Source organism: Leopardus geoffroyi, chromosome C2, assembly GCF_018350155.1.
Source record: "Leopardus geoffroyi isolate Oge1 chromosome C2, O.geoffroyi_Oge1_pat1.0, whole genome shotgun sequence".
Taxonomy (NCBI): domain Eukaryota; kingdom Metazoa; phylum Chordata; class Mammalia; order Carnivora; family Felidae; genus Leopardus; species Leopardus geoffroyi.
Window position 1 is genome coordinate 69,480,401 of NC_059333.1, and position 23,964 is coordinate 69,504,364.

The window sequence follows — 23,964 nt, forward strand, 5'->3', positions numbered from 1 at the left end:
TGAGCCCTGCAGTACAGAGCTAAACTAGAAGTGGGGAGATGATAATGCATGTCTAAGAGCAAGGAAACTCATCTGAAAAAGGGATGTTTTTGAGTTACAAAGGATGATTTCAATCAAGAGAAGTTTAGAGAGTCACAATCTTTAAACTCATTAAGACAAGGTTGTGGAGGGCCTAGAAGATAGCAATGCTGTTTGTTAATGCTGCCAAAAGGGTTTTTATTTGAAATTAACACTAGGGGCGCCTGTGTGGCTCAGTTGGTTAAACATCCGACTCCTGATTTCGGCTCAGGTCAGGTCTCATGGTTCATGAGATCAAGCCCCGCACTGGGCTCCACGCTGACAGCCAGGAGCCTGCTTGGGATTTTCTCAATCTCTCTCTCTCTCTCTCTCTCTCTCTGCCCCTCCCCTGTTCAAGCATGCATGTACTCTCTCACTCTCAAAAATAAATAAACTTACACAAATTAACATTATGCTATTGGTAACTTACAAAATGATTTCCCAATCCAGAACGTCACAATATACTGAAATATATTATAACCCCATTTATCGATGGGAAATCTGAGGCTCTAAGACAGAGTGACTTGCCTGAGGTCATAACAAAGCAGAAGTGGAATCCAATCCTTCTTAACGCCAAATCCTAGCTCTATTTGGTAACGTGCTCAGGAAGAATTCATCTAGATATGTTAAATCTTATTATTATAATAAATACCATGCCCAACAGGACATTTCCAGTGTAACAACTTTTGTGATATTCTCTTAGATTTATTGGAATGCTATCTGATGGGTACAAATTTGACTAATGCAGTCAATCCCTTGCCCAGGGAAAGCCCCTATACTTGTCCTAAACAAATAGGTGACTTCATTTCAATCCCTCATGCCTGAGAGAGTCCATGCACATCTGTCTTCCACACCCCTGCCCAGATGCTCTCTCTTCCCATTCACAGGCCAGAAATCTGTGTTCTCCCCCAAAGCCTGCTGCTCTTTTCCAGGCTCGCCTCCACTCTCCTCCCATTGGCTGGGCACAACCCCAGACCTTGGCCTTGGATGCTACATCAGCACTGCCAGGAGGATGCTTTGGCAGTGTGGCAAGCCCTATGTTTCCACATGCAGTTCACCCCTTGCCCTCACCAACCCTTCCATGATATGAGGGCCCATGCCCTGGACAGCTTCCAGCTGGAGATGAGAAACAATGGCTTAGTGTTTCCTGCAACTTACCTGGGGTGGTGGAGGGCTGCCAACCCAAACCGGCCAGGTTTATCAGCCCACGGGCCAAAAGTCAGGCTCAGACACAGCCCTGCTCCTCCAGCCTTCTTCGTCTTTCACTTCCAGAGACTGCATCTTCTCCCTCCCTTCTGCTGCTTCCACCCCTACCTCACACTGCCCTGTCCCACTAGGGGCAGGGGCATAGGGGAGCCTGCCCATCTGAGGTTCCTTCAGGATTCCTAGGTACCACTTACCCCAGGAACATGGGATGCCGGAGCTGGGAGGGATCTTGGAAATGATACAATCCCACCTCCATCCCCACGGGCGTATCGCTCTGTGCCCTTTGGGGATACTCGAGGCCATCTCATCCCAGAACATCAACTATACTCAAAGATGTGGGGGAAGCATTTTTATATTAAAACAATAAAAGCAATAATGCATTCACATTATTGTATAAAATGACAATGATAAGTAGATTTACAAATAAATCTAGGACTTCAAAGAAATGTGATGCTTTCCATAAGCTTCTTCAGACTATGCCCCAAGCCCCTGTCGCTGAGCACATGCTCTTTCTCCACTTCCCTTGGGGACGGCAAAGTCAGAGAAGCACGGGTCCAGTCCAACCCTACTGTTTCACAGAAAGGAAACCTCAGGTCCGGACAAATGAAGTGATGCACACTATCTACTGTTACAAACAAAAATAACCTATTTAATTGAATGCATCCTGGGGGCCAGCTACCATAGTGAGGGTTTTACCTAGTTAACTTCCATTTTCAAAGCAACTAGGTAAGATGGATATTATTTTCATTTTGAAGAGAAGACTCAGGAGTTGAGCAATACATCCAAGGTCGCAGACCTAACAATAACAGCTACTTCTTACCAGTTGGCTTTGAACCCAGGTGTCTGGCACCAAGGTTCAGACCCTTGGTAACAGTGTCACACAGTGTTTAAAGAGGCCATGGGGAGGACCTGGGAGGTAGCTGGAGTCCAAGGTCCTGGTGTCTTGTCCTGGTTCTGCCACTAGATTGCACACAGTCCCAGACACAGGGGGACATTTGGTCACCTTCTCAGTTTATAGTTAAGAAAACCTGGGGCGCCTGGGTGGCGCAGTCGGTTAAGCGTCCGACTTCAGCCAGGTCACGATCTCGCGGTCCGTGAGTTCGAGCCCCGCGTCAGGCTCTGGGCTGATGGCTCAGAGCCTGGAGCCTGTTTCCGATTCTGTGTCTCCCTCTCTCTGCCCCTCCCCCGTTCATGCTCTGTCTCTCTCTGTCCCAAAAATGAATAAACGTTGGAAAAAAAAACAAAAAAACAAAAAAACAAAATCCGGAGAGAAGGGCTGGCATAAGGCTAGAGCCACCAAATTTCAGGGACAGGACCTGCTAACAGTGGCTCCTGGAAAAGTGTCCTAACCTCTCTGGGGTTAGAAGACCTCTAACATTTCTCCTGGATGTGTATTATCTGTATATACAGATGAACATAATTTATAATATGATGTGCACACCTTGTCTGCCTCTTGTGAGCCAAGCACCTGTGGGGCCCTCACATACTTTGGTCTGCGGACAGCAGCTCAGACAAGCTACCCTTAACTATTCCTCAGGGACCTGGATGAGCGTGTTAAGGGAACTTGTGTGACAGTAGCCAGTCACTTCTGGTTCTGAAGTGATGAGCTAGTCTGCTAGTAATTAGGTAAGTCATGTGCACCAGGAAGCAGAACGTATATACAGTAGCCAAAAGCCACAGCCACAAGCATGCACACCCCTCTCAGCAAGGAAATTCCAGAAGTTCATTCATTCCTGTGGTTCACATCTATAAGAATCTTCTTCCAGATCCCAACTTCTTAGGCCCCGGATGTTTGTCTTACAAAGTCTGTTCCATGGCTGGACAAAGACACGCTAACACAATCAACTCCCTCTTGACTACTTAGAACATTTATGTTATCAGGGCCACATGTTGATCATCTGGGCCAACCAAAACAGGTTCATCAAGTTTGTGCTCCCAACAGAGAAGAACCCCCACTTAAGGGTTAAAATGCACACAGCCTGTCCACATACACACCGCTGTGTGTTTCTGAGCACCTACAATGACCACCACAAGCATAAATAAGATGAGAGGTTCAACACAGCGTGTTAGACACTACATCCTCCCAATATGGTGACATAAACACTGCAGGAAGAGTGAGAACACACGCCTTCCTTCTGACTCACTGCCAGTGGCCTCCATTTGCTCCCATGATCTCCCTCCCTCACACCCTGGCTGTCCTCCCCACCCCTGCCCTGCCTTTCCTTCCCCATCGAGGTGGCGAGTTCTGGGTGAAGAGTTCAATCTGTAGTCTGAGCAACACAGGTGGATGGGGCATCCTCGGGTCTGGCACTGGTGTTTGCCAGCCCTGGGCCTCTCTGAACCCCAATCTCAGGTTTGCACTGGCAGTGTGTCAGCAGGAACATAGCAAACTGTAACTGACCTTCCGGAGAGAGGAACCTCTGCTCAGAGGTGTCAGCTCAACTGTCTCTCAGTGGGGAGGAGAGAGCATCTCTCTCTGCCAACCCTCTCTCAGGAACAGGGACACTCACATGCACGGGAAAGCCCTTCCCCACATCAGCTACCAGGGAAGGAAGTGCAAGGCAACAGGAAGATCAACAGACCACCACCAAGTATTAGCTGGGGGACCTCGAGGACACAGGGTCTGGAATCCTATTGAAGAGGCCAGATTAGCAAAAGACAATAGAACCACAGGGACTAGGAAAGTGGGGTTGGAAACAAAATAGCTAGTGAGGCCCTAAAACCCTTCATGGCTTTCCACTCCTGGACCCAACAATTCTACACCCTGTGCGGGACACTCCGCCGACACAAAAGCAGCAGTTTCTCAGCATCAGCCTAGAGGGGAACATGGCCCCAACATCTGCTGGGTGTTAAATGTTCTCTGCCCCACAGGAACAAGATTGGCACAGGACTCTGAAGAGAAGTATGCTCTCTGCCTCCCTGCAAACACCCATTCTAGTTGCTAGAGCATTTTCTTCTAAGCACCTCAGGTAAGCTTCTATCCAGTGGGCACAGCCACCAACCAGCTAGGCCTCTCCAGCCATGGCTGATTAGGCCCAAAACAGAGCTTCCTGTGTGCTTATCCATACCAAATATAGCCACTCAGTTACCAGTGCACTTCTAATTACTAACCTCCATTTCTCATAGTTATAGAACATTTAACAAACTGCTGTCATCTGGAGCTCTTACCATTAACGTGTAATGCAGAGAATCAGTTTTTGCTCTTAGTCTGGTGTTTCAGCATTACCCGGTGTGCCGTGTCACTTTTCTTGGAGAAAGCAGTCCCTAGGACTTCCCAGAGCCCAGGACCTGATGTGGGGAGATTCAAGACATGAGATACTCAAGAACCCTTGCCATCAACTTTGCTCTGCCTCACAGCTATCGGTCAGGGCTGGGTGCTACCTCTCTAATGGCTTGTCCCTCTTGGTTTCTGGGCCCAAGTGAAAAATCGGACTTTCCTTTTAATGGGACCTGCTCCCTGTGGCATAGATAAAATGAAACGAGAGAAAGATCAGCGCTGTCTTGTTTACACCGGTTTCAGTTTAAGTCTTCACAATGGTACTTTCTCCCCCATGGAAAGGTCAGGTTCTCCCACCAGGCCACTCCAGGGAGCTGGGATTTGGCATGAACACCTGCTTGCTCAGGGGTCCTCTCTTAGCTGACCTCGGAAGGTTCCTGTCAAGTATGTATATCCTGGCCTCCAAAGCAAACCTCTCTCTCTCAAGTGAGGCCATGTTTTTCTTTCCCCTTATGTCTTAACCGGAGAGTTAAAATAGTATTCACGTGCTAAAAGGTAACTTCGGGCTTAAGTCCAAAAAAAGTCAAAGGGAGCTTGTCCCCACACTCACCACTTGTATTCCTCAACCAAACAGCAGGACAAAAGATTCACAAAAGGCCCAGCTATTTCTTCACTTAGGCAATCCCCAAAGCATTTATCTGTTTGTTCATGTACAAAGTGAGGGCATCTGTCTGGCTCCTCTGTGGTCTGGAACACCTCTGGGCTGAGACTGTCTGTAAGAGATGCTGCCTAAAGAAGGTCCTTTGCCTCTTCTGTCGCAGGCAGGCATCTTGGGGCACTCAGGGTCACACTAGTTCTCCTGTGGGCACAGGGGAGGAGGCCTCCTCCACAACCCAACCCCATTTTTCCTGCAACCCAAACCTAGGCTTGGCTTCCAGGCTGAATCGCAGCTGGTCAGCTTGGTGCTCTGCACAGCAATGGGCTTCCCCATAAGCCTGCCTTGACAGAGGCAACAGAACAGAGGGTAGACACCAAGAGGTAAACAGAGCCCACCCCAGGCCAAGCCCCAATCTGCTTAAAGTTATCATCTTCTGCCATTTGAACTTATTTCTGCACTAGCCATACATGAGCTTTTCTATTAAAAGTCAAGAACTTCTCTAAGGAGAAATGCTCCCAGGTACACAAATAGGGGAAGGCTCGGCTGGCAAATTATCTACTTGTACTGCTTCTGCTCACTGAAAATTTTAATAGTCATGCACCAGATCTGTGGGATGGGTGAAGAAGGAATCAAGGAGAGAGGAGTTCCTGGCCAGAGCAAAATACAAATTCCAGCTACAGGTGGGGAAGCTTGCGAATAACCACCCTGATTAGCCTTCAACTAAACAGGAAGTGGGGCAGTATTCAAATGTTACACCTGGGCCACCTCTCCATCAGGCTGGGCCCACTTCAGCATCAGGGAATCTTAATCCATTCACTCTTAAGTGCTTGAGGTGACCAGCAGAACAATCATCATCAACCTAGAGTGGCCTTCTCCTTCCTTTTCAACATCTAAGGTGACCATGTGACAGATTATCCAAACCAGGACTCTTTTGACAATGAAAAGGGATCCTATTAATCCTTTTGCCGGGACTGTCTAGGGGAACCAGGATGAATGTGTGGCCACTCCCATCCTTCCACAGTCTTCCTAGTCTACATGTGAGACGTGACTTCACAGACGTCTTTCTTGGCCACATTCACCCTATTCATGCTTCACCTGCCTTCAGTTCAGGAAACGGTTATGTTATTTCACACACTGGGTTATATTTGGACATGTTCTCATATGTGGCCTTCCCCCTCTTCTAGACAGTGTCTTGATTGCTGACTCCCTGCATGAACTTTGAACTCACTCCAGTCCCCCTCTTCCAGACTCTTTTGTCATTGTTCATAAACAGTATCTGCTAAAGTCTAGTTGTGGAAAGGGTTACAGATGACTTTTTTCCTGACACAAATACTATCATTTTTCATGTACATTTCTCCTGGGTTTTTTTCTATATATGTACCTTTCAAATCAAAATTATATTTATATAGGGGCACCTGGGTGGCTCAGTCGGTTAAGCGTCCGACTTCGGCTCAGGTCATGATCTCATGGCCCATGAGTTCAAGCCCCGCATCAGGATCTGTGCTGACAGCTCGGAGCCTGAAGCCTGTTTCAGATTCTCTCTCTCTCTCTCTCTCTCTCTCTCTCTCTCTCTCTCTGCCCCTCCCCCACTCACACTCTGTCTCTGAGAAATGAATAAACCTTAAAAAAAATTTTTTAATTATATTTATATAGTATCAATGCCTTCATTTTCATACTTTTCTTCAGGCTAAGCCACAAACTTTTTCTTGGTTATGGAACACTCTTTATAAGTCTCATTTTTAATGACTTTGCAATATTCTGCCAAGTGGATGAACCATAATTTACTCAGTCGTGCCCCTGTTATTTACCATTTAGGTTGCTTCCAATTTCACTAAAAACAGATGACCTCACAAGTCACAGTTTCATGCATATAACTTTTCCTTCAGTCTAGATTATTTCCCCAAGATATATTTTAAGAATTTCAATTACTGAGTCAAAGTGCATGAAATTTTTATGGCTTTTGCATCTGGGTCCTCTTGATTCATGTCAGCCTACTACCTGGGCTGGCTCATGGCCCCCTAAATATTTTTCTCTCCTTCTTCAGCTCCAGTTTGGGCTTGAGCTCCTTGATCTAGTGCCAGGCCTTAAGCAAGGGCCAGGTCTAGGGATTCCTGCACAGTTTGGAGGGATGTGCGCTTAGATATCCAACCAAGTTAGGCAAGGCTTGGGAAGTGAGGCAAGTGTTGAGCAAGACGGGAAAGGATCCAACTGGAAGGAGTCATGAAGTTCAAGACCACTGTTGTTATCAAGCAAAACCTAAAGGCCTTCGCCCTCTCCTATACAATGTTGCCAGTACAGGTAGTTCTGGAATGGCATGGGCAGTCTTTTCCATGCAGCTGAGTCCTACTCTAATCTCAAAGTCCCACTGCTCTGAGGCCTAGATCTAGCAGGATCTATAACATGGGGTCACAGGCACCTATCCAGGACCAAGTTCCCACGAATCTGTGAGAAAATATGAAAACAAGGATGGTGCATGGTTTTGCATACACTCAATGTACATAGTTTAACAGGCCATCCTTCAATCTAATTACCTTTTTGGTAATTAAAATATTCTCTCATTCATTTGTAAAAATGTCCACAGCTTTGTTTAATTGGTAGTTTGTTCATCACTTTTTTAAATGTTTACTTATTTTTGAGAGAGAGAGACAGACACAGAGCATCAGTGGGGGAGGGGCAGAGAGAGAGGGAGACACAAAATCTGAAGCAGGCTCCAGGCTCTGAGCTGCTAGTGCAGAGCCTGACGTGGGGCTCCAACTCACAGACCAAGAGATCATGACCTGAGCAGAAGTCAGATACTTAACCGACCCTGGAAACAGCAGTGAATGCCACAAAGGCACCGTTGGCAAAAGCACCCGACAGCTTTTCTGACTGTAATGTAAGGTCCTGACGTTAAGCTTTTGGTTACTGAGGCATCCACTTCAAAGACATCCGTCTCAAACAAGCACACCGCCAGCTACATGCTAGATGAAGAGCCAAGTCGCCCCACCCTCCAAGTTCACTTTTTAGAGAGCTGTGGTTAACTTAAACCACTGGTCCTTTGACCTTTCCCTTCCCACACTTTAATTCCCACTCTTAGGTTTTAAATTTACCAATAAAGAGTGATCCTGGGAGACCCTAGGCCCCCACCTTTGGCCCCAGAAAAGCAGAACCCCAAGACAGCTCTCGCTCTCTCCCCATGACCTCGCTGTGTGGCCCCAGGCATGCCATGTACCCTCTAGGACTCATACATAAGTAATAACCCCTGTCTTTTCCAAGTTCCCTGATGCTTGTTGCTAAGGTCTTATCTTGTAATAAGGACCACAAGGTCTGGTCCAGCCACAATGCTGGCTCTGGTCAGGGAAATGTCTGTGAGGGCTCACCACAAGCAGTGTGAGTCCAGGTAAGTGCTACCAGGCATTTCTGCTGATGGCGGCACCAGGGATAAGCTGACAGAAAATATGGCCCCTGCTTAGCAGAGCTCAGGCTCTGTCTGGCCACAGTGCCTGAGAGGTTGTGGGGGGAGGGTGGGAATCACATCTGTAGATCTTTGCATCTCCATGGCAGAGTGGCCCGCACACTCAGTTCTCATTAAACATTTGCTGAGGACAGGGTTTTAGAAAGACAGGAACACTTCCTGGAGGGTTAGTGGGGACACTGGTTTCGTGCACAGCGGAGGGCCTGGAGGCAGTTAGTGGGGCGGGAGGGGGGGGAGGGGCGGTGAAGTCAGCCAGCTGCCTGGCTTCCAACCCTAGCCCTGCTGCAGGATCTTCAGCCAATTCTAGAATCTCTGTGTCCTCACTTGTACAATGGAGAGGATGGTAATAGTACTTGCCTCAAGAGGCTGTGAGGACTGGAGCCCTCAGCGAGTGCTTGGCATACCAGCAGCCCTCAATAAATGTGACCTGGTTGTAGCAGTAAGAGTAGCATCAACCAGGTGCTAAGTAAACCAGCTGAGCGTGTTACCATGAAGTCAGATGGAAAGGTCACAGCCCAGAGAACCAAACTGAAACCAAAGATGCATCTGACTGGCCAGAAAACTTAAGGATATAACAGGGAAAATTAAATTTGTACATGAAGGAAGAAGAAGAAGAAAAAAAAAACAAAACTAGCCACACTTTCCCTTCCTTCTCCATGGATGTCAATGATAGGAAGCGATGAAATTGCGTTGATGTCAATAATAGAAACACGATGAAATGCTCCCGCCAAACCCAGCTTTCTCCAATGATAGGCGCATGCCAAAACCTAACCACAAATGGCCAAGATGAGTTGGGGGAAGCAGAATTGGGATACACAGTTCAGGGACTTTCCTGAAGTATGGACATTCCACAGACAGATAATTTCCGGTGCCACAGAAAGCTCTGGAATTTAAGAAGTCTGAGGGAGGGTGGGGTGGAGTGGAAAGCAGAACATTGGCCACAACCAGCAGAAGGACAAAGGCCCGCGTTTGCAGAGGCTGCTCCTAGCTCTGTGACTGAAATGGAATGCTGTACAAATTTAATATCAGTGATGCAGATAAAATAATGTCAGCAGACTGGATAATTAAAGAATTTTGGCTCACTTCATCACCCTCTCACTTTCTGGAGGGAGGTTAAGAGGAAGAGGAGATGGGTCCAATAAACCAAGAATTCCTCTGAGTTATGAGTATATTTTTAGTTACTCCTGACATCTGGGATAGCAGAGACATTATTTCAGGATCAAATCCTGATCATGCCCTTTACACTGGGCTAAACATCACTCTCAAAAACCCTTTGATGAAAATGTAATTATTTTAAAGATATGCACAGGCTAATTGAAACCATATTGAGGGAGTCTTTAGCTTCCAAAAGAAGACATTTCTGGCTGAGTGCAACAGATGCCATTAAAGCAGTTGCCACCATTCATTCCTCACCATCTCCCCAAGTTCCTCCCTGGACCTGCACTTGAACCAGACCTGCTCCGCTCAGGACCAGAGCTGCCCAAGACCAGAGAGTGACCACTGGGTCACAGCCAGGTCCTTACAGAGGAGTACTGGATCCAACCACTTGTTCCCACTTGCTTTTTAAAGCATGGGCTGTTGACAAAGAAAGGGTGAATCACAGAACCACAGATACAGTTAAGAGACCACAGAGATGTCATAATTCAGCCTCCCACCCAGTATAGGAATCCTGTTCTGTCCCAAACTGGGCAACAGTGGGTCTGGTGTGTGTGAGGCTACTTGCTAGAGCCTGGTAAAGCCAGGAGGCTGGTGATTACAGGCTCAGAGAGGGATGGAACCAAACCCATCAGAGTTAGAGGCAGGACTGAGCCAAGATCCTGGTGGGTCCCTTCCTGAGACAGAGCAGGCCTACAGCTGAAATGGACTTCTCCAGCCCCTTACGGTGGGCTGGAGTCCCCATTTAGGACACAGCCTCATCCATGCAGGAACTCCCTCTGGCCACGCCTGACAGCAGAGAATTCTTAGAAAGGGGACAGAAAGGGATGGCAGGGGAGGGAGTTTGGGTCACTGTGTTCAGCTGGGCCTGCTCTCTTAGGATAGGTCTAGAATATCTCACTAGAAACCTCCTCCTCCATCACCTAGCTCCTGTGGAGAATAGAAACAGAGGTGCTTACTGAGGGGCCATTGACAGATCCCACCCACGGCATCCCAAAAGGCAATCTCCCAGAAAATCCTTCGAGAAGTTCCCACACTCACAAGCAGCCTATTCCATTGCAGGCTGAGGGATGATATGCCTCCTAACTGGACCCCATTCTGCCCCCCGGGGTCATGAAGAGTAAACTCTACTCTGCTACAAGACATGCCTACAAATATTTGAAGACAGTCACCATTTATCCTTTATCCTTCTGTAGACGAAACACCCTTGGCCCTTCCACTATTCCTACGCGGCATGGTTTCCAAACCCTTCCACATCCTCAGTGCGTATGCTAGTTTCACCATGACCTTCCCTGTGTGACCCTGAGGACTGAAGAAAGAACAGAGGAGTAGCGTGGTTAAACATGCAGGTTTGAATCCTAGCCCCATCAACTCACTGTGCCTCAGTGTCCCCCACAGTTTCCTCAGCAGCACCTGATAATCTTAGTTATGAGAATTACACAATGCATGGACAGCCCTTAGAACTGTGAGCCAATAAACATCTGACTAAGCTCTAGCTATTTTTTAACACGATGCTTTGCATATAAGAAGTAGGTAATACCTACATAAATCCTGCAGCTGGATGTCTCAGTCCCATTACTCACCAGCTCCTTACTGATATAACAACAGTACCACCTCTGAGCTCTGATGAGGTAAAGAACGAGGTCTCCTGCTCACTGCCTGGTGAGTAACAAGGAGGTAGTAACACCAGCTTCCTTTCCTATCGATGCAGCATGTGGGAGCCATTCTCCATGGTTCTTTCTCAGTTCTGCACATCTTCCAAGTAGAAGCATGGAGTGACCTTGTTCCAGACTATCTTTTCAAGGATACCTATGTCGTAAACAAGCGAGATCGTGTACGCCTTTGGAGCAAAGCACACGTACACTTGCTGTCCATTATACAAGATTTGAGTTCCCTAAGCTCAAGATTTCTCTCTCCCATGTGCACAGGTGCCACCTGGCCTCTGCATCACCCTGTTGGGACTGAAGCTCAAAGACCCAGTGTGAGAAAATGCTGGTACCCAGGCCACTGTTATCATTGTGAATCAAAAAGTCATTTATGCCTAACCCACAGGTCCCATGACACCGTAGCTAACTCATTAGCTTGCACGCAGGTGAAATCTCAGACCCTCTATGGTTATTAACCATAACCTAAAGAAAAGGTAGCAAAACACACTCTCCCTATAGTCTTTAGCTTAGACTCTCATCAACCCCATCCCATTCTGTCCATGTTTAGTTGCTTCAAAAAAAAATTGTAAGTGAAAAATATTTTTATTATTTTTTCCTTATCTATTTTTATTGATTTTCATCTTCTTGATTTTCATCTAAAGTTCCCTTCATTTGAGGTCCTTCCAAGGCTTTGGTTTGAAAGAGGGGAAACATCTGTTGAGCGCGAAGACCTTCCTTTTGAGTCCCCGTGTCTGGAATGCACAGACCACAGTTTCTCCTCCCATGTCACTCACTTCTCCCACCTGACCAAGCAGGCCCTCCTAAATCCAGATGCTCGCCCGCAGTATCAGACCCTGGGCTTGTGTTGTATAAACTTTTGGACAAGCTTCTACCTGCATTCCATTTGTGGGCAAGGAAACTGCAAGTCCTGCCACCATCCCAGGATGCTTGTCACTCTCTCCTCACCCTCCACTGAGAGCACTAGGTGGGCCTCTCCATAACAACCATATACCCCACAAAAGGTGGGGGACGCCTGACCCGAGGGATATGGCACGGCTGGAGGTCAGCGGGACGTGAGCTGGCATAGTTCAGAAGAAGAGGTAAGAACACCGTGGATGTCGCCCTGGAAATCTGGCCCAGAACCGCTCTAGCTGCAACCCAGAGCAAGCTGAGATCTGAGCAGGCAGCTGTATGAATGGGGCAACAGGGCGGAAATACTGCTATGAATGTGCTCCAGACTCACCCCAGGCACTGAGAAAAGAACACAGTCAGGGATAATGTTATGAATACAATTTCAACTCATCCACTACAATTTCAGTTCACCCCAGGTGGCTTAACGGGAGGCTGGTAGATATGGAAGTTGTCAGTGGTTCCAAATCTTCCTCAGGCACCATGAATTAATCAAACGCGATCTCTTCCCCGTGCCCCCTGCACCACTTGTTCACATCAAGGGTTCATGCGCTTCACTAACTCTAGCTTGTAGAAACCACTGGCTAGTCAGCTAAGCCTCCAGTGATTTTTATAGTTTTCTCCCTTGGGTGCTTTCTTGCATTTTATAATTACCTTCCCTCCCCACTACAAAAGTGGGGATACCTAGGTCTTGGAATCTGGTATTAAGTTGTTAACTTTATATTCTTTTCAAAAATAAATAAACCAATAAATCTCTTGAACTACAATGCTTTTCCCTTATTCTTTTTTTTAATTTTGGGGGTTTTATTTTTAGGTTTTACTGTCTAAAGATTTCTTACAATATTTTTAAGCATGACAGGCTGTCCCAAGATGTCAACATCTGGACATAAGTTACTTGCAGAATTGTGGCATGGTTTTCTTTCTTTTGAAAATTAATTAATCTGTGATGGTTTTAATGGGTATCAAATTAATAAAAAGAGCTTTTATCTTAACATAGTTTTAGCAGCAGGCTTGGGCTTTATCAAGCCCCATGATCAGGATCGCCTGGAAAAATTTAGTTATTAGGTTCCCAGGGTAACTCCAGGGGATGGACCCTTAGCTTGCAGGCTTATTACCAGCTTAAACTCTGGAGGGCCAAGGATCTGCCCTCATTCCACAAGCAGGGTCTCCTTTATGCTGTCGAGGACTCTCAACTTCTGGTCCTGTCTCATCAAGATGGCCTCCCATCTCTTCAAAGCTCTCACAGTGTCCCAGCGGAAACTATTCCTATGCTTTCCTATGATCCTATGAGTCCTCTGGTTTCATTATGTCTATGTAAGAGACAAGAAACAGGACAGAATCCAGTTATTATCCCAGACTCCTGATGGCCGGGAAACTCATCTCTCTCCTTATGCAGATTAACTCCTAGTGTGCCCAGCCCTTAGGGATCTTTGAGGCTGGTCTACCCCAGACACTACCCCCAGTCAGAGATGGCCAGACTTTCAGGCCCAGTTACTCCCCACAGATACAGATCGATGGAACCCAGTCAACAGAAGAGGCCATGACAGCCTCCGAGCACCACCACAGAACTCCTGTCCAGACTCAGGTCCCATTGGGACTCTGCTCTTTGTCAGGACCTGAACTGCTGGTTCTGAATCAGGTACTTCCAAGGGAAGTCATTACGGGCTCCTCCATCCTTCTTAAGCCACAGAAAGAAAGAAAGAAAGATAGATGCACATATTTTGCAGAGACAGAGGTAAAGAATCCAACTGCTGCATCAATCAACAGCCATTCAAAGAGTTCCTGACTTTTCAGGGCCCCCCTTCCTCAGGAGGGAGATATATGACTACATTTAAGGGGCTGATCGCTCCCCAAATCAGGAATCTGACAGTCCTGCTTCCTTCCTGCTCTTCCCATCTGTCTTCTTTGCCACCCAAGTCCTTCTACTCAGAATTGGGATATCACTGGCCTCTTTGCCAAGAGCAGGACTCGTTCTGCCCCTTCCTCATCAACACTGTTCCCACAGTCCCGTTGATGGATGACTCTCTAAGCAGTTTCTACAAGTAAGTGTCCACTCAGTAGGTGGTTTAGCCATAGCTTTAAGTGGCTCCAAGTGCAAGCAGGAGAACAGTGAAATAATCCCTGGCTTTGGTGAGTTCCCAGTCTAATGGGGGAGACAAGGCCCACAAGCACATAAAAACCCAGGCAATCATCTAGAGGACACTATTCTCAGGCTGGTAATATATTTAATGCTTTCAGCTGCACTGGCACAGTCACCTCGTCCATCTGGAGAGACACTCTTCTCTCTGGATGGGGTGTTGCACTCTCCTCTCTTTCCTCCTACCCTCCCCTCTCTTCCTGGTCTCTAAGTGATGGCCTGCTCACCCCCCGGGGGATCAACTCCAGTCCCATGGCTTTATATGTGGTGAGAGGCCAGAGATTGCCAAACCCATCTCCCATTCTAACTTCTCTGCCAATCTCCAAAATTTTACATCCAATTGCCTACTCCACATCCCCACTGGTTTATCTAACAAGATGTAACAAGAACTCTCAACTTTCTCCCATCAAATGTGCTCCTCCTGCAGCACTTCCCACCCAGACCAAAGGCTCCATCATCCACCTGCCTACCTTTGTCTGGTTCTGCCTCCATTCTGATCACACGTCACCAACCCCATGCCACCAGCCATCCAAGCCACCAGCATCATGACCCTAGACCCCTGCAGCGGTCTAACTGCCTCCCTGTTTCCACACTGCTTCCCCAGTCAGTTCTCCATTCAGCAGTTGGACATGTCACTCCCCTACTCAGCATGCTCCAATGACCACCTGTTAACCTACAGACTAAAATCCAAACTTCTACCATGGCCTGTAAGGCCCTACCTCACCCGGCCCTGCCTATTGCTCCAAGCTCACCTGCTATCACACTGGGCCTCACCCTCCACTCTACAGCTGGCTGGCCTGCCTGCTGCTCCTCTGGCCACATCAAGTTCACTCTTGCCTCAAGGCCTTAGCAGTGGCCAGTCTCTCTGCCTTGAATAGAGTTCTTCCTCCAGATCTCAAGACTCACTCGCTCACTTCACTCTGTCCTCTGCTGACATCTCACCTCAGCAAAGAGACCCTCCCTGACCACTCGATGATCCTATGAAAAATAACCCTGTCCCAATCCTCCCATCCCCTTACCCTGCACTACTTTTCTTCACTGAACTTTAAAATCAACGACAGACATTAATGTCTTCCTCTCTCACTAGAAGGAAAACTACCCGAGAGCAAGCACTTTGTCTGCTGCATCACTCAAGGACTATATGATGAATGAATGAATGAATGAATGAATGAATGAATGTATGTCTGATACATTAATCAAATCAATGTTAACCAGATTGACATAGATTACGTTCTTTTCTTAGGAAGAAGGCTGACTTTCTCATAGAAACCATAGTATAAGGGATGTTACAATATTAATCAAGACCCTAATGCCCAACTTTTAAAGAAATATGATCAAACCCTACATTTAATTACAAGTTATATATCAAGCAACATAAAGCTCTCTAAATTACATGTGCTTTCAGTATAAAAGAAGAATTACAATGAAGCCTAGGGAAATACATTTTGATGTAATATAGCACCATAGTTCATTGTTCAAAGTTTATTTTATCAAAAGCAGAATGAATGTCTTCATTAAGAGTGTGCAATTCAGAAAAGAGATTTTCCACAGGCATCTCTGAAAAAAATGTATGGAGGAAACTAAAGGTTACTTGCCCTTCTGAGAAGTCTGTCAAGAAACATTTGCATCTTGCTAAAGGTGCCCGAATCATCTGTGAGCAGCCCATCAGCGCAGACTTGAAGGGACTCCAGAGAAGAGCTCCAAGTTCCAGCCTGACTCTGCACCAACCAGGTGTGTCGCTGCAGCTCTCCTTCAGGGGCCCCCTTTCCTCATCAGTGCAGGGAAAAGAGTACTGGATGATTTCCACAGTCCCATCTGCTCTAGCTTTTCCAATGAAAATTTGTCCTCTTTTTCTCCTTGCAAATTTCCCTGCCTTGAGCATAAAATGGGTAACTCCACAGAAAGGGCTTCTTACACAGCCCTCTCCCCAGCACCCGAGCCTCTACCTTCATCCTGATTTTAGCCAAGGCAAACCTGCCTTCAAAATAAAGGACTTGCATTAATTTTTCCATCCTTTGATCTTCTGCTTCTGCTGCTTCACAATGTCAGAGTGCCTTAGGGCTCGCCTCTCAAGGGAGCAATGCTCATGCATACACAGTGTTCACTTTGATCCAGCCTTCCCTGAATCCTAAAATAATGCCCCCCATCTCAGCCATACATTCTGTACTTTCCTTCAGGCAGTAGTAAGACACTGCTTTCTCCCTTCATCAGCCACTTTAGAGTCCAACCTCATAATCACTTTTTAAAAATTGCTTTAAAATTACAACATCTTTTTTTTTTAACAAAAGGACAGAACCCATGTATTTAGTTTTGTCTGCCAAAGCAGCCTAAGAGTATTCTCTCTCTCTCTCTCTCTCTCTCTCTCTTAATGTTTATTTATTTTTTAGAGAGAGAGAGAGAGAGAGAGAGAGAGAGAGCATGATGGGGGATGGGCAGAGAGAGAGAGGGAGACACAGAATCTGAAGTGGGCTCCAGGCTTTGAGTTGTCAGCACAGAGCCTGACGTGGGGCAGGAACCCACACACCACGAGATCATGACCTGAGCTGAAGTCGGAGCACCTGGGTGGCTCGGTTGGTTAAGTGTTCAACTCTTGATTTTGGCTCAGGACATGATCTCACCATTTGTGAGTTCAAGCTCTGCAGTGACAGCACGGAGTCTGCTTGGGATTCTCTCTCTGTCTGCCCGTCCCCTGCTTGCTCTCTCTCTCTCCCTCTCTCTCTCAAAAATAAGTAAATAAACATTAAAAAAATAAAAATCTTTTAAAAATAAAGTAAAAACAATTTTTAAGAAAGAAGCTATTCTCCCACTTCAGTGATGGAACCACACTTCAAAGCAGCCTTAGAACCTTGGGGGAAATAATCAGTGTTATAAAATCACAGGCTATGCTTCTTTTCACTGATTGCTCTTTCCCCCTCCTCCTTCTCACTTGCTTTGCTTCACTGAATTGGTTAGGACCCCATCAGCCTCCTTCACAGTGAGAGTCAACAGACCACTTCCCAGGCTGACACTGGCTGAGGACCCCTCAAGTACTGTAATCACAAGACCCCAAGAAGAGGGAAGAGGGTAGCAGAAGGAAACCCATCTTCCTCACCAGTTAAAGCTATGAAAGCAATGGACCCCGACCCCTAACTTTCACATATGATATCCCAAAAGATCACCCAGACTTTTGAAATATTATTGAGAATATTGACCATTGTATAGCTGCCCACAAAGGCACCATTTTTGTTGAGCAGACTCACTCTACACCTACTCCCAATGGGATTTCCCACTGACCAGAGTGACAATGATCACGTCTGTGAAGCAGGGCCAGTGGGAGCTCTTGGTCAGGACCTGGAACAGATGGGTTCCACAATTAACACAGAATTTGAACTGTGCTCCACCCCCAATTATGGCTTCTTGCTAAGGAACCAGAGAGTCAAAGGGAAAATCGAAACCAAATGCAGTTAACCAGAGCACCTTCCTGGAGTAGCAGGAGGAAGAAGACTGTGGACAATTTGGAAGGACGGAGCACCAGTTTGGCAGCATAACAGTTTCTAGCAGAAACCAGGGCACCCAGCAGATACCGAATCTTGTTTCCTGGCTGGCTTCAATGACAGTTCCCACCAACTCCACCAGTTCTAGAATTCTGACCAGCTAAGCCAGGGTCAACAGATAATGCTCAGTAAGGCATGCTGGCTTCACCCCCAGCTGTCTGGGCACCTGACCAGGTGTCATCTCACCTTGCGGGCACTATTCTGCCCTGGCTGCCCAGATCCCCTCTCTGTCATCTCCTCAGGGTCGGCTGGGGAGGAATGGTCAACGGCACAGTCTGAACCCTGCCCACTCACCAACGTCTCCTCTGCTGTTTGTTGTGGCAACTGGGCTGGGAGCACAGGGCAAGACGTCCTGGAGGTCTGCCTCCCTGTGGGCTCGTGGGGCCCTTAGCCAAGAAGCTCCTGAAGTGTTTCGGATGGCAGCAGGGGCAGCCCACTGGAAGCTCCTGGCCAGTGCCTGGTGGGAAGGAGGAAAGGCAAGCTAAGTCAGGGACACACGTGCACAAGGGAGTAGGAGCAGCTGGGAGGAGGAGCACATCACTCCGAGAGGCTATGTGGAAATGTCCCAAGGACAATAGGTGCTTTTATTTCCAAGTGTGGGGGGTTATGGGTTGAAAGTTCAGGACGAATAGTTACAAGGAGAACCAGAACTGGGTGCTTCCTTCCTCCACAGAGGACAGAATTCAGGAGAACTGAGGAGGGCAGAGCTGGGGTGAAGTCACGGGGTCAGGGGAGAGGCCCTGGCAGGGGTGAGGGAGGAAGGCCACAGAGCAGGTAGTGGCTGTTGGGCCCTCTGGAAAGAGCTGGTACATGGGCGATCAGGGGCCTGGCTTCGGTGACAAGGCCAGGGTAAGGAGGAGCTCACAGGACAGGGAGACAATACTCACACCTGGGAGAGGACTGTTCTCAGAAACCAGTGACTCCCCCTCACTGTCCAGAGCTCAGCCCACACCTCTGCTCCCCCAGAACTCACACCAAAGCAGCCCACGGGGCCCACCCTTAGCCTGCAAGGGTTCCTAAACCTCACCCCATCTCCTCCCTTTAGAAGTTTCTGTTTTGGGGTGCCTGGGTGGCGCAGTCAGTTAAGCGTCTGACTCTTGATCTCAGCTCACGTCATGATCTCACAGTTCGTGAGTTCAAGCCCTACATCAGGCTCTGCGCTGATGGTGTGGAGCCTGCTTGGGGTTCTGTCTCTCCTTCTCTCTGGCCCTCCCCCTGCTTGTGCTCTCTCTCTCTCTCTCTCAAAAATAAACTTCAAAAAAAAAAAAAAAAAAAAAAAGGCTTGTTTCCCTCCAGCAGCACATCTCAAATACTTAAAGTGATAAATCCATTCTTTCAAATGTGCAAATTATTTGCTGCCTTCCCAGAAGGTGTATTAATCTGTAATGAAGAGTTTGTAAACCCGAAGGGAATCAAGCTCTCACGATGGAATTTCAACCGAGAGACTTCTGGATGGAAAGGCCTTATACACCCGACTCACACAGGAGATCTAGAGGGTGGACACTCCCAGTTTGGCGTGGTGGTCCCCTGACACTTTGAGGCATACTTTGAAGAGGAACTGGAAGGAACTGGGCCCTCAGAGGAGGGGTGGGATGAGGTGGAATCTCTGCCCTGCTACGGTCCCCCAGATAGATGCTCTTTTCCACCCGGACACGGAGCTTCGGCAGAAGGCTGACCCCAGAGTGCCAGCCCCATCTGTACCCCATCTGTATCCTGTTTGGCCACAGGATCAAGTGGGAGCCAAATCAGGATGGTGTTCCTGTAAGTGATGGTTTCTGCAGCTCTCATGGGCTAACCCAGTCAGTCCTGGCAGAATTTCTCTTGACCTGGCAAGTTTGGTCCCTCTGCCACCACTCACCTCAATGATTCTCCCACCTTGGTGAGGGCTCAGGGATACCTGCGGCTCTCTGTTCCTTGACCCTTACTTCACTTCCAGCTTGAGCACACCTGGCATTTCAGTCTCACCAGCGACACCTTCACGTGATGCCATCAAGAAGAGCCCCCTTGCCTGCTGCCCCTCCTGTGTCTCAAGCCCACGGCCTAGCTGGTGTCCACGTGAGGCCAGGCTGTTCCACCACAGGATTCTTCTGCCCAGCTAGTTAGGCAACTATAATCCTTGGCTATAATCCTTCACAACTCAACCTGCACCAAGGTCTGCTTCTGAAGTCACCCACAAGAAAATGCAAAATTAAGCTACTGAATGTTTAAAAATTAAAAATGTATAAAAACTGATAATATAGGGGCGCCTGGGTGGCGCAGTCGGTTAAGCGTCCGACTTCAGCCAGGTCACGATCTCGCGGTCCGTGAGTTCGAGCCCCGCATCGGGCTCTGGGCTGATGGCTCAGAGCCTGGAGCCTGTTTCCGATTCTGTGTCTCCCTCTCTCTCTGCCCCTCCCCCGTTCATGCTCTGTCTCTCTCTGTCCCAAAAATAAACGTTGAAAAAAAAAATTTTTAAAAACTGATAATATAGGCAAAATTGTTTTCTACACTAATTTTGCATCCCTATTAAGCATTACAGGTGCAAAAGAGTTCCCTGACACTCATGGTTAAAAAAAAAAAAAAAGGGAAATAGAATGGGTCACATTTTTCTCCTTGGCAGGTGAGGGTGCAAAGCCACTTCAACAGGAAACAGGGACCCTCCAGTGCATTTCTCTATAGAGAGGGGACTGCACATCATGGGTAGACAATTCCACCCATACAGTTTTCCAAAAGAAGGATTCACCATTCAGTCACTTTTTAATATCAACATTTAATGAAAACCAGGAAAATATTAAAACACGACTCAGGATTTTTGCAGGGAGCTAAGGCAATGTGGTTTGATAAGGGGGTTCACTGATGGCTTAATACAAGACAGTGTTTTTCAGAAGAAAGCTGTGCTGCTCTCATCCTGTTCTCCAGGGACAGTGGGGAGGGGAAGGCTGGAGGAGGGGTGCACTGGGATGTGTGGTGGGATTACGGATCACCATGATAACCAAGGACAGGGAAGGGAGCCAAGGATGCTGAATATCCCACATTAAACAGAATTCTCATTATGAAGAACTGTCTCATTGAAAATGCTAATAGTGCCTCTGTTGAGAAGCACTGGAAGGTGAATCAGAAATTAGCATGACTCTTGATTACAAGAATTTCAGTTAAGTCTTCATGGGGAGATGACAGCAATGACTGTACGAATGTCCTCTCTGGCGAGCCCAGATGAAGGGGGATGCAGGCTTCTGATAGGGTCAGTCCTGCTAGTGGTGACATGCGTATCAGCTTATGAAGGGGATAGAGCCTGACAGGCACTGTTGGCTAGACAGACAGATGGACAGTGGTGAGCTACACGTATGCCTTTGGAAAGGGACAAACCTCTCCTATTTTTTTATTTCTTAGGACACAGCTGGGGCACCAAAACTGGACAACACATCACAAAAGAAACAATTTTAGTCCAGAGCACTGGTTCTCAAAGAGTGGTCTCCAATTAGCATCACCTGGGAACTTGTTAGAAACACCTCAGACTTGGGGAATCAGAAACTCTGTCCCAGGAACCAATATTTTAACAAAGACTCAAGATGAATCTGATGCAGGCTCAAGTTTGAGAACCTCTGGTCTAGAAAGTTTGGGATTAAAAATGGCAATCAGTCACAAGAAGTAACACTACCTCATCCCTGTGTAGTTTCTAGTACACTCTGAGAAGGAGGAGCAAGTTGCAACATGTCTGTTGCAGACAAATGATCAGACCTGGAGGGCATGAAGAAGGAAGACTTAAGCAAGGAGAAATGAGGGAAAAGAGTAAATTATCAGGGCCAATCTAAGTATCAAGTTTGATAAACCATCCTAGAAGGATTTTGTTTTTAACTTGTTTTCCTCTTTGAATAGCCAATGCAATTACATGGTTCAAAACTCAGAAGACACAAAAGGGTATAGAGCGAAAGGTCCTCTACTTGCCCCTCCTCCTAGGTACCAAGCTCCAGCTTCCCTTCCTCAGAGTCAGGCATGTCATCAATGTCTTCTTGGGATATGTTATAAAAATACATATCTATTTTTATCCCCATTTTGTCTTAAATACAGATGATAGCATATTATACACATTATTCTATACTTTGATTTTTTTCATTTAATATGTTTTGGGGATTATTCCATATGAGAAACTTTAAGAACCACTGAGAAGACTTCTGAGTGCCTGGAAACATATAACACTCTCAGGGACACATGTGTCTTCCCTGCAAAGATGAAGGCCATCATGTGATTCTTGTGGATTTCTTAGTGAACCGCCCCTAGGAAAACTGCCCTGAAATTCTCAGCTTGGAGAACTCTCCACAAGTCCTACTTATATTCTGTTTTATATGAGAAGGATGTGACATGTAAACTCCTAGGTCACTAAAGTCCAATGGCAACACTACGAGACAATACCAGCAACTAGGGGGTTAGGCATCATAGAATACACAGTGGAGGGGAGGGTTGGAACCCAGGAGAGAGCTCAAAGCAATGAGAGGACTTGGAACATTTTTATCTGTAAGACTAATAACCATAAATCACATTTTATCTATAGGAATTAACAAAATACATGAAAGGATAAAGACAGAAACAAGATGAGAACACTTAATGGAGTCAGTTTTCAACACTTATAATCAAATATTGAACACAGAGTAAATAATATATATAATCTCTATCCTTCTACCAGTTTGAGTTGTAACATTCCCTTTATAATTACTTTTTGTTCTCTTTCCTTCAGCACCGTCAGTAAGATATCTTGTACTCCATCAGTAATTGATAAAACAAGTATACAGAAGTAAGTAAGGGTATAGAAGGTCTGAACACCACTATCAATTAACTTAACTGAATTGACACTACACCCAACAAGGCAAGATATACATTATTTTCTTTTTTTTTAATTTTTTTTTCAACGTTTATTTATTTTTGGGACAGACAGAGACAGAGTATGAACGGGGGAGGGGCAGAGAGAGAGGGAGACACAGAATCGGAAACAGGCTCCAGGCTCTGAGCCATCAGCCCAGAGCCCGACGCGGGGCTCGAACTCACGGACCGCGAGATCGTGACCTGGCTGAAGTCGGATGCTTAACTGACTGCGCCACCCAGGCGCCCCGATATACATTATTTTCAAGTGCACATAAAACATTCGCCAAGATAGACTATATTCTGGGCCACCAAACAAACCTGAATCAATCTTTAAAAAGTAAAATCATGTACAGATGTTCTATAATCATAATAAAATCAAACTAGAAGTTAATAACATAAAGATACCTGGAAAATTCTGTACATTTCTGGAGACTAAACAACACACTTCTAAATAACCCATAGGTAAAAGATGAAGTCCTGGGATACTGGATAATATTTTACATAGAATGATATGAAAACACAATGTCCCAAAATTTGGGGGATGCAGCTAAAGCAGATTAAGTGTACAAGGAAATTTATAGCATTAAACTTATATTAGAAAAAGAGAAAAACCTCAAACCAATGATCCAAACTTCCACTTTAGAAAACTAGGAAAAGAAGAGGAGTTTAAATCCAAACTGATCAGAAGGAAGGAAATAATAAATATAAAAGCACAAATCATTGAAATTAAAAAGAAAACAAGTAATAAAGTTTTTGAAAAACCTGAAAAAAAAAGTTTTTGAAAATATCAATAAAATTTGAGCCTGTAGCCAGGTTGTCAGGGGAAAAAAAAGAAAGAAAAATTGTAATTGTCAGAAATGAAGGAGGGGATATTACTACAGAGCCTACAGACATTAAAAAGAAAGTAAACATTATGAATGATTCTATGCCCATAAATTCAACAACTTAGATTGAATAACAAATTCCTTGAAAGGCACAAATACTAAAAATCAACCAAAAAGAAATAGCGGGGTTCTTGGGTGTCTCAATCGGTTAAGTGTCCAACTCTTGATTTCAGCTCAGGTCATGATCTCACGGTTTGTGGGTTTGAGTCCTGCATCGGGTTCCATGCTGACAGTGTGGAGCCTGCTTGGGATTCTCTCTCTTCCTCTCTCTC

The 23,964-nt window shown here is 46.4% G+C and overlaps 1 protein-coding gene across 2 annotated transcripts in view; it reads right to left on the reverse strand.

Moving 5' to 3' along the window:
- MYLK (myosin light chain kinase) overlaps positions 1 to 23,964 on the reverse strand; it is a 280,888-nt gene that overhangs the window by 192,872 nt on the left and 64,052 nt on the right. The window contains exon 2 of one of the 2 annotated variants that reach the window (XM_045502294.1): positions 18,267 to 18,429. Coding sequence is in view for 1 of the 2 variants with exons in the window: in XM_045502293.1 (XP_045358249.1) it covers positions 4,432 to 4,434 (3 nt within the window). In the remaining variant the exon portion in view is untranslated. Of the gene's footprint in view, positions 1 to 4,431; positions 4,453 to 18,266; positions 18,430 to 23,964 lie in introns of those variants that run through there. The other variant, XM_045502293.1, reaches the window with a different exon arrangement.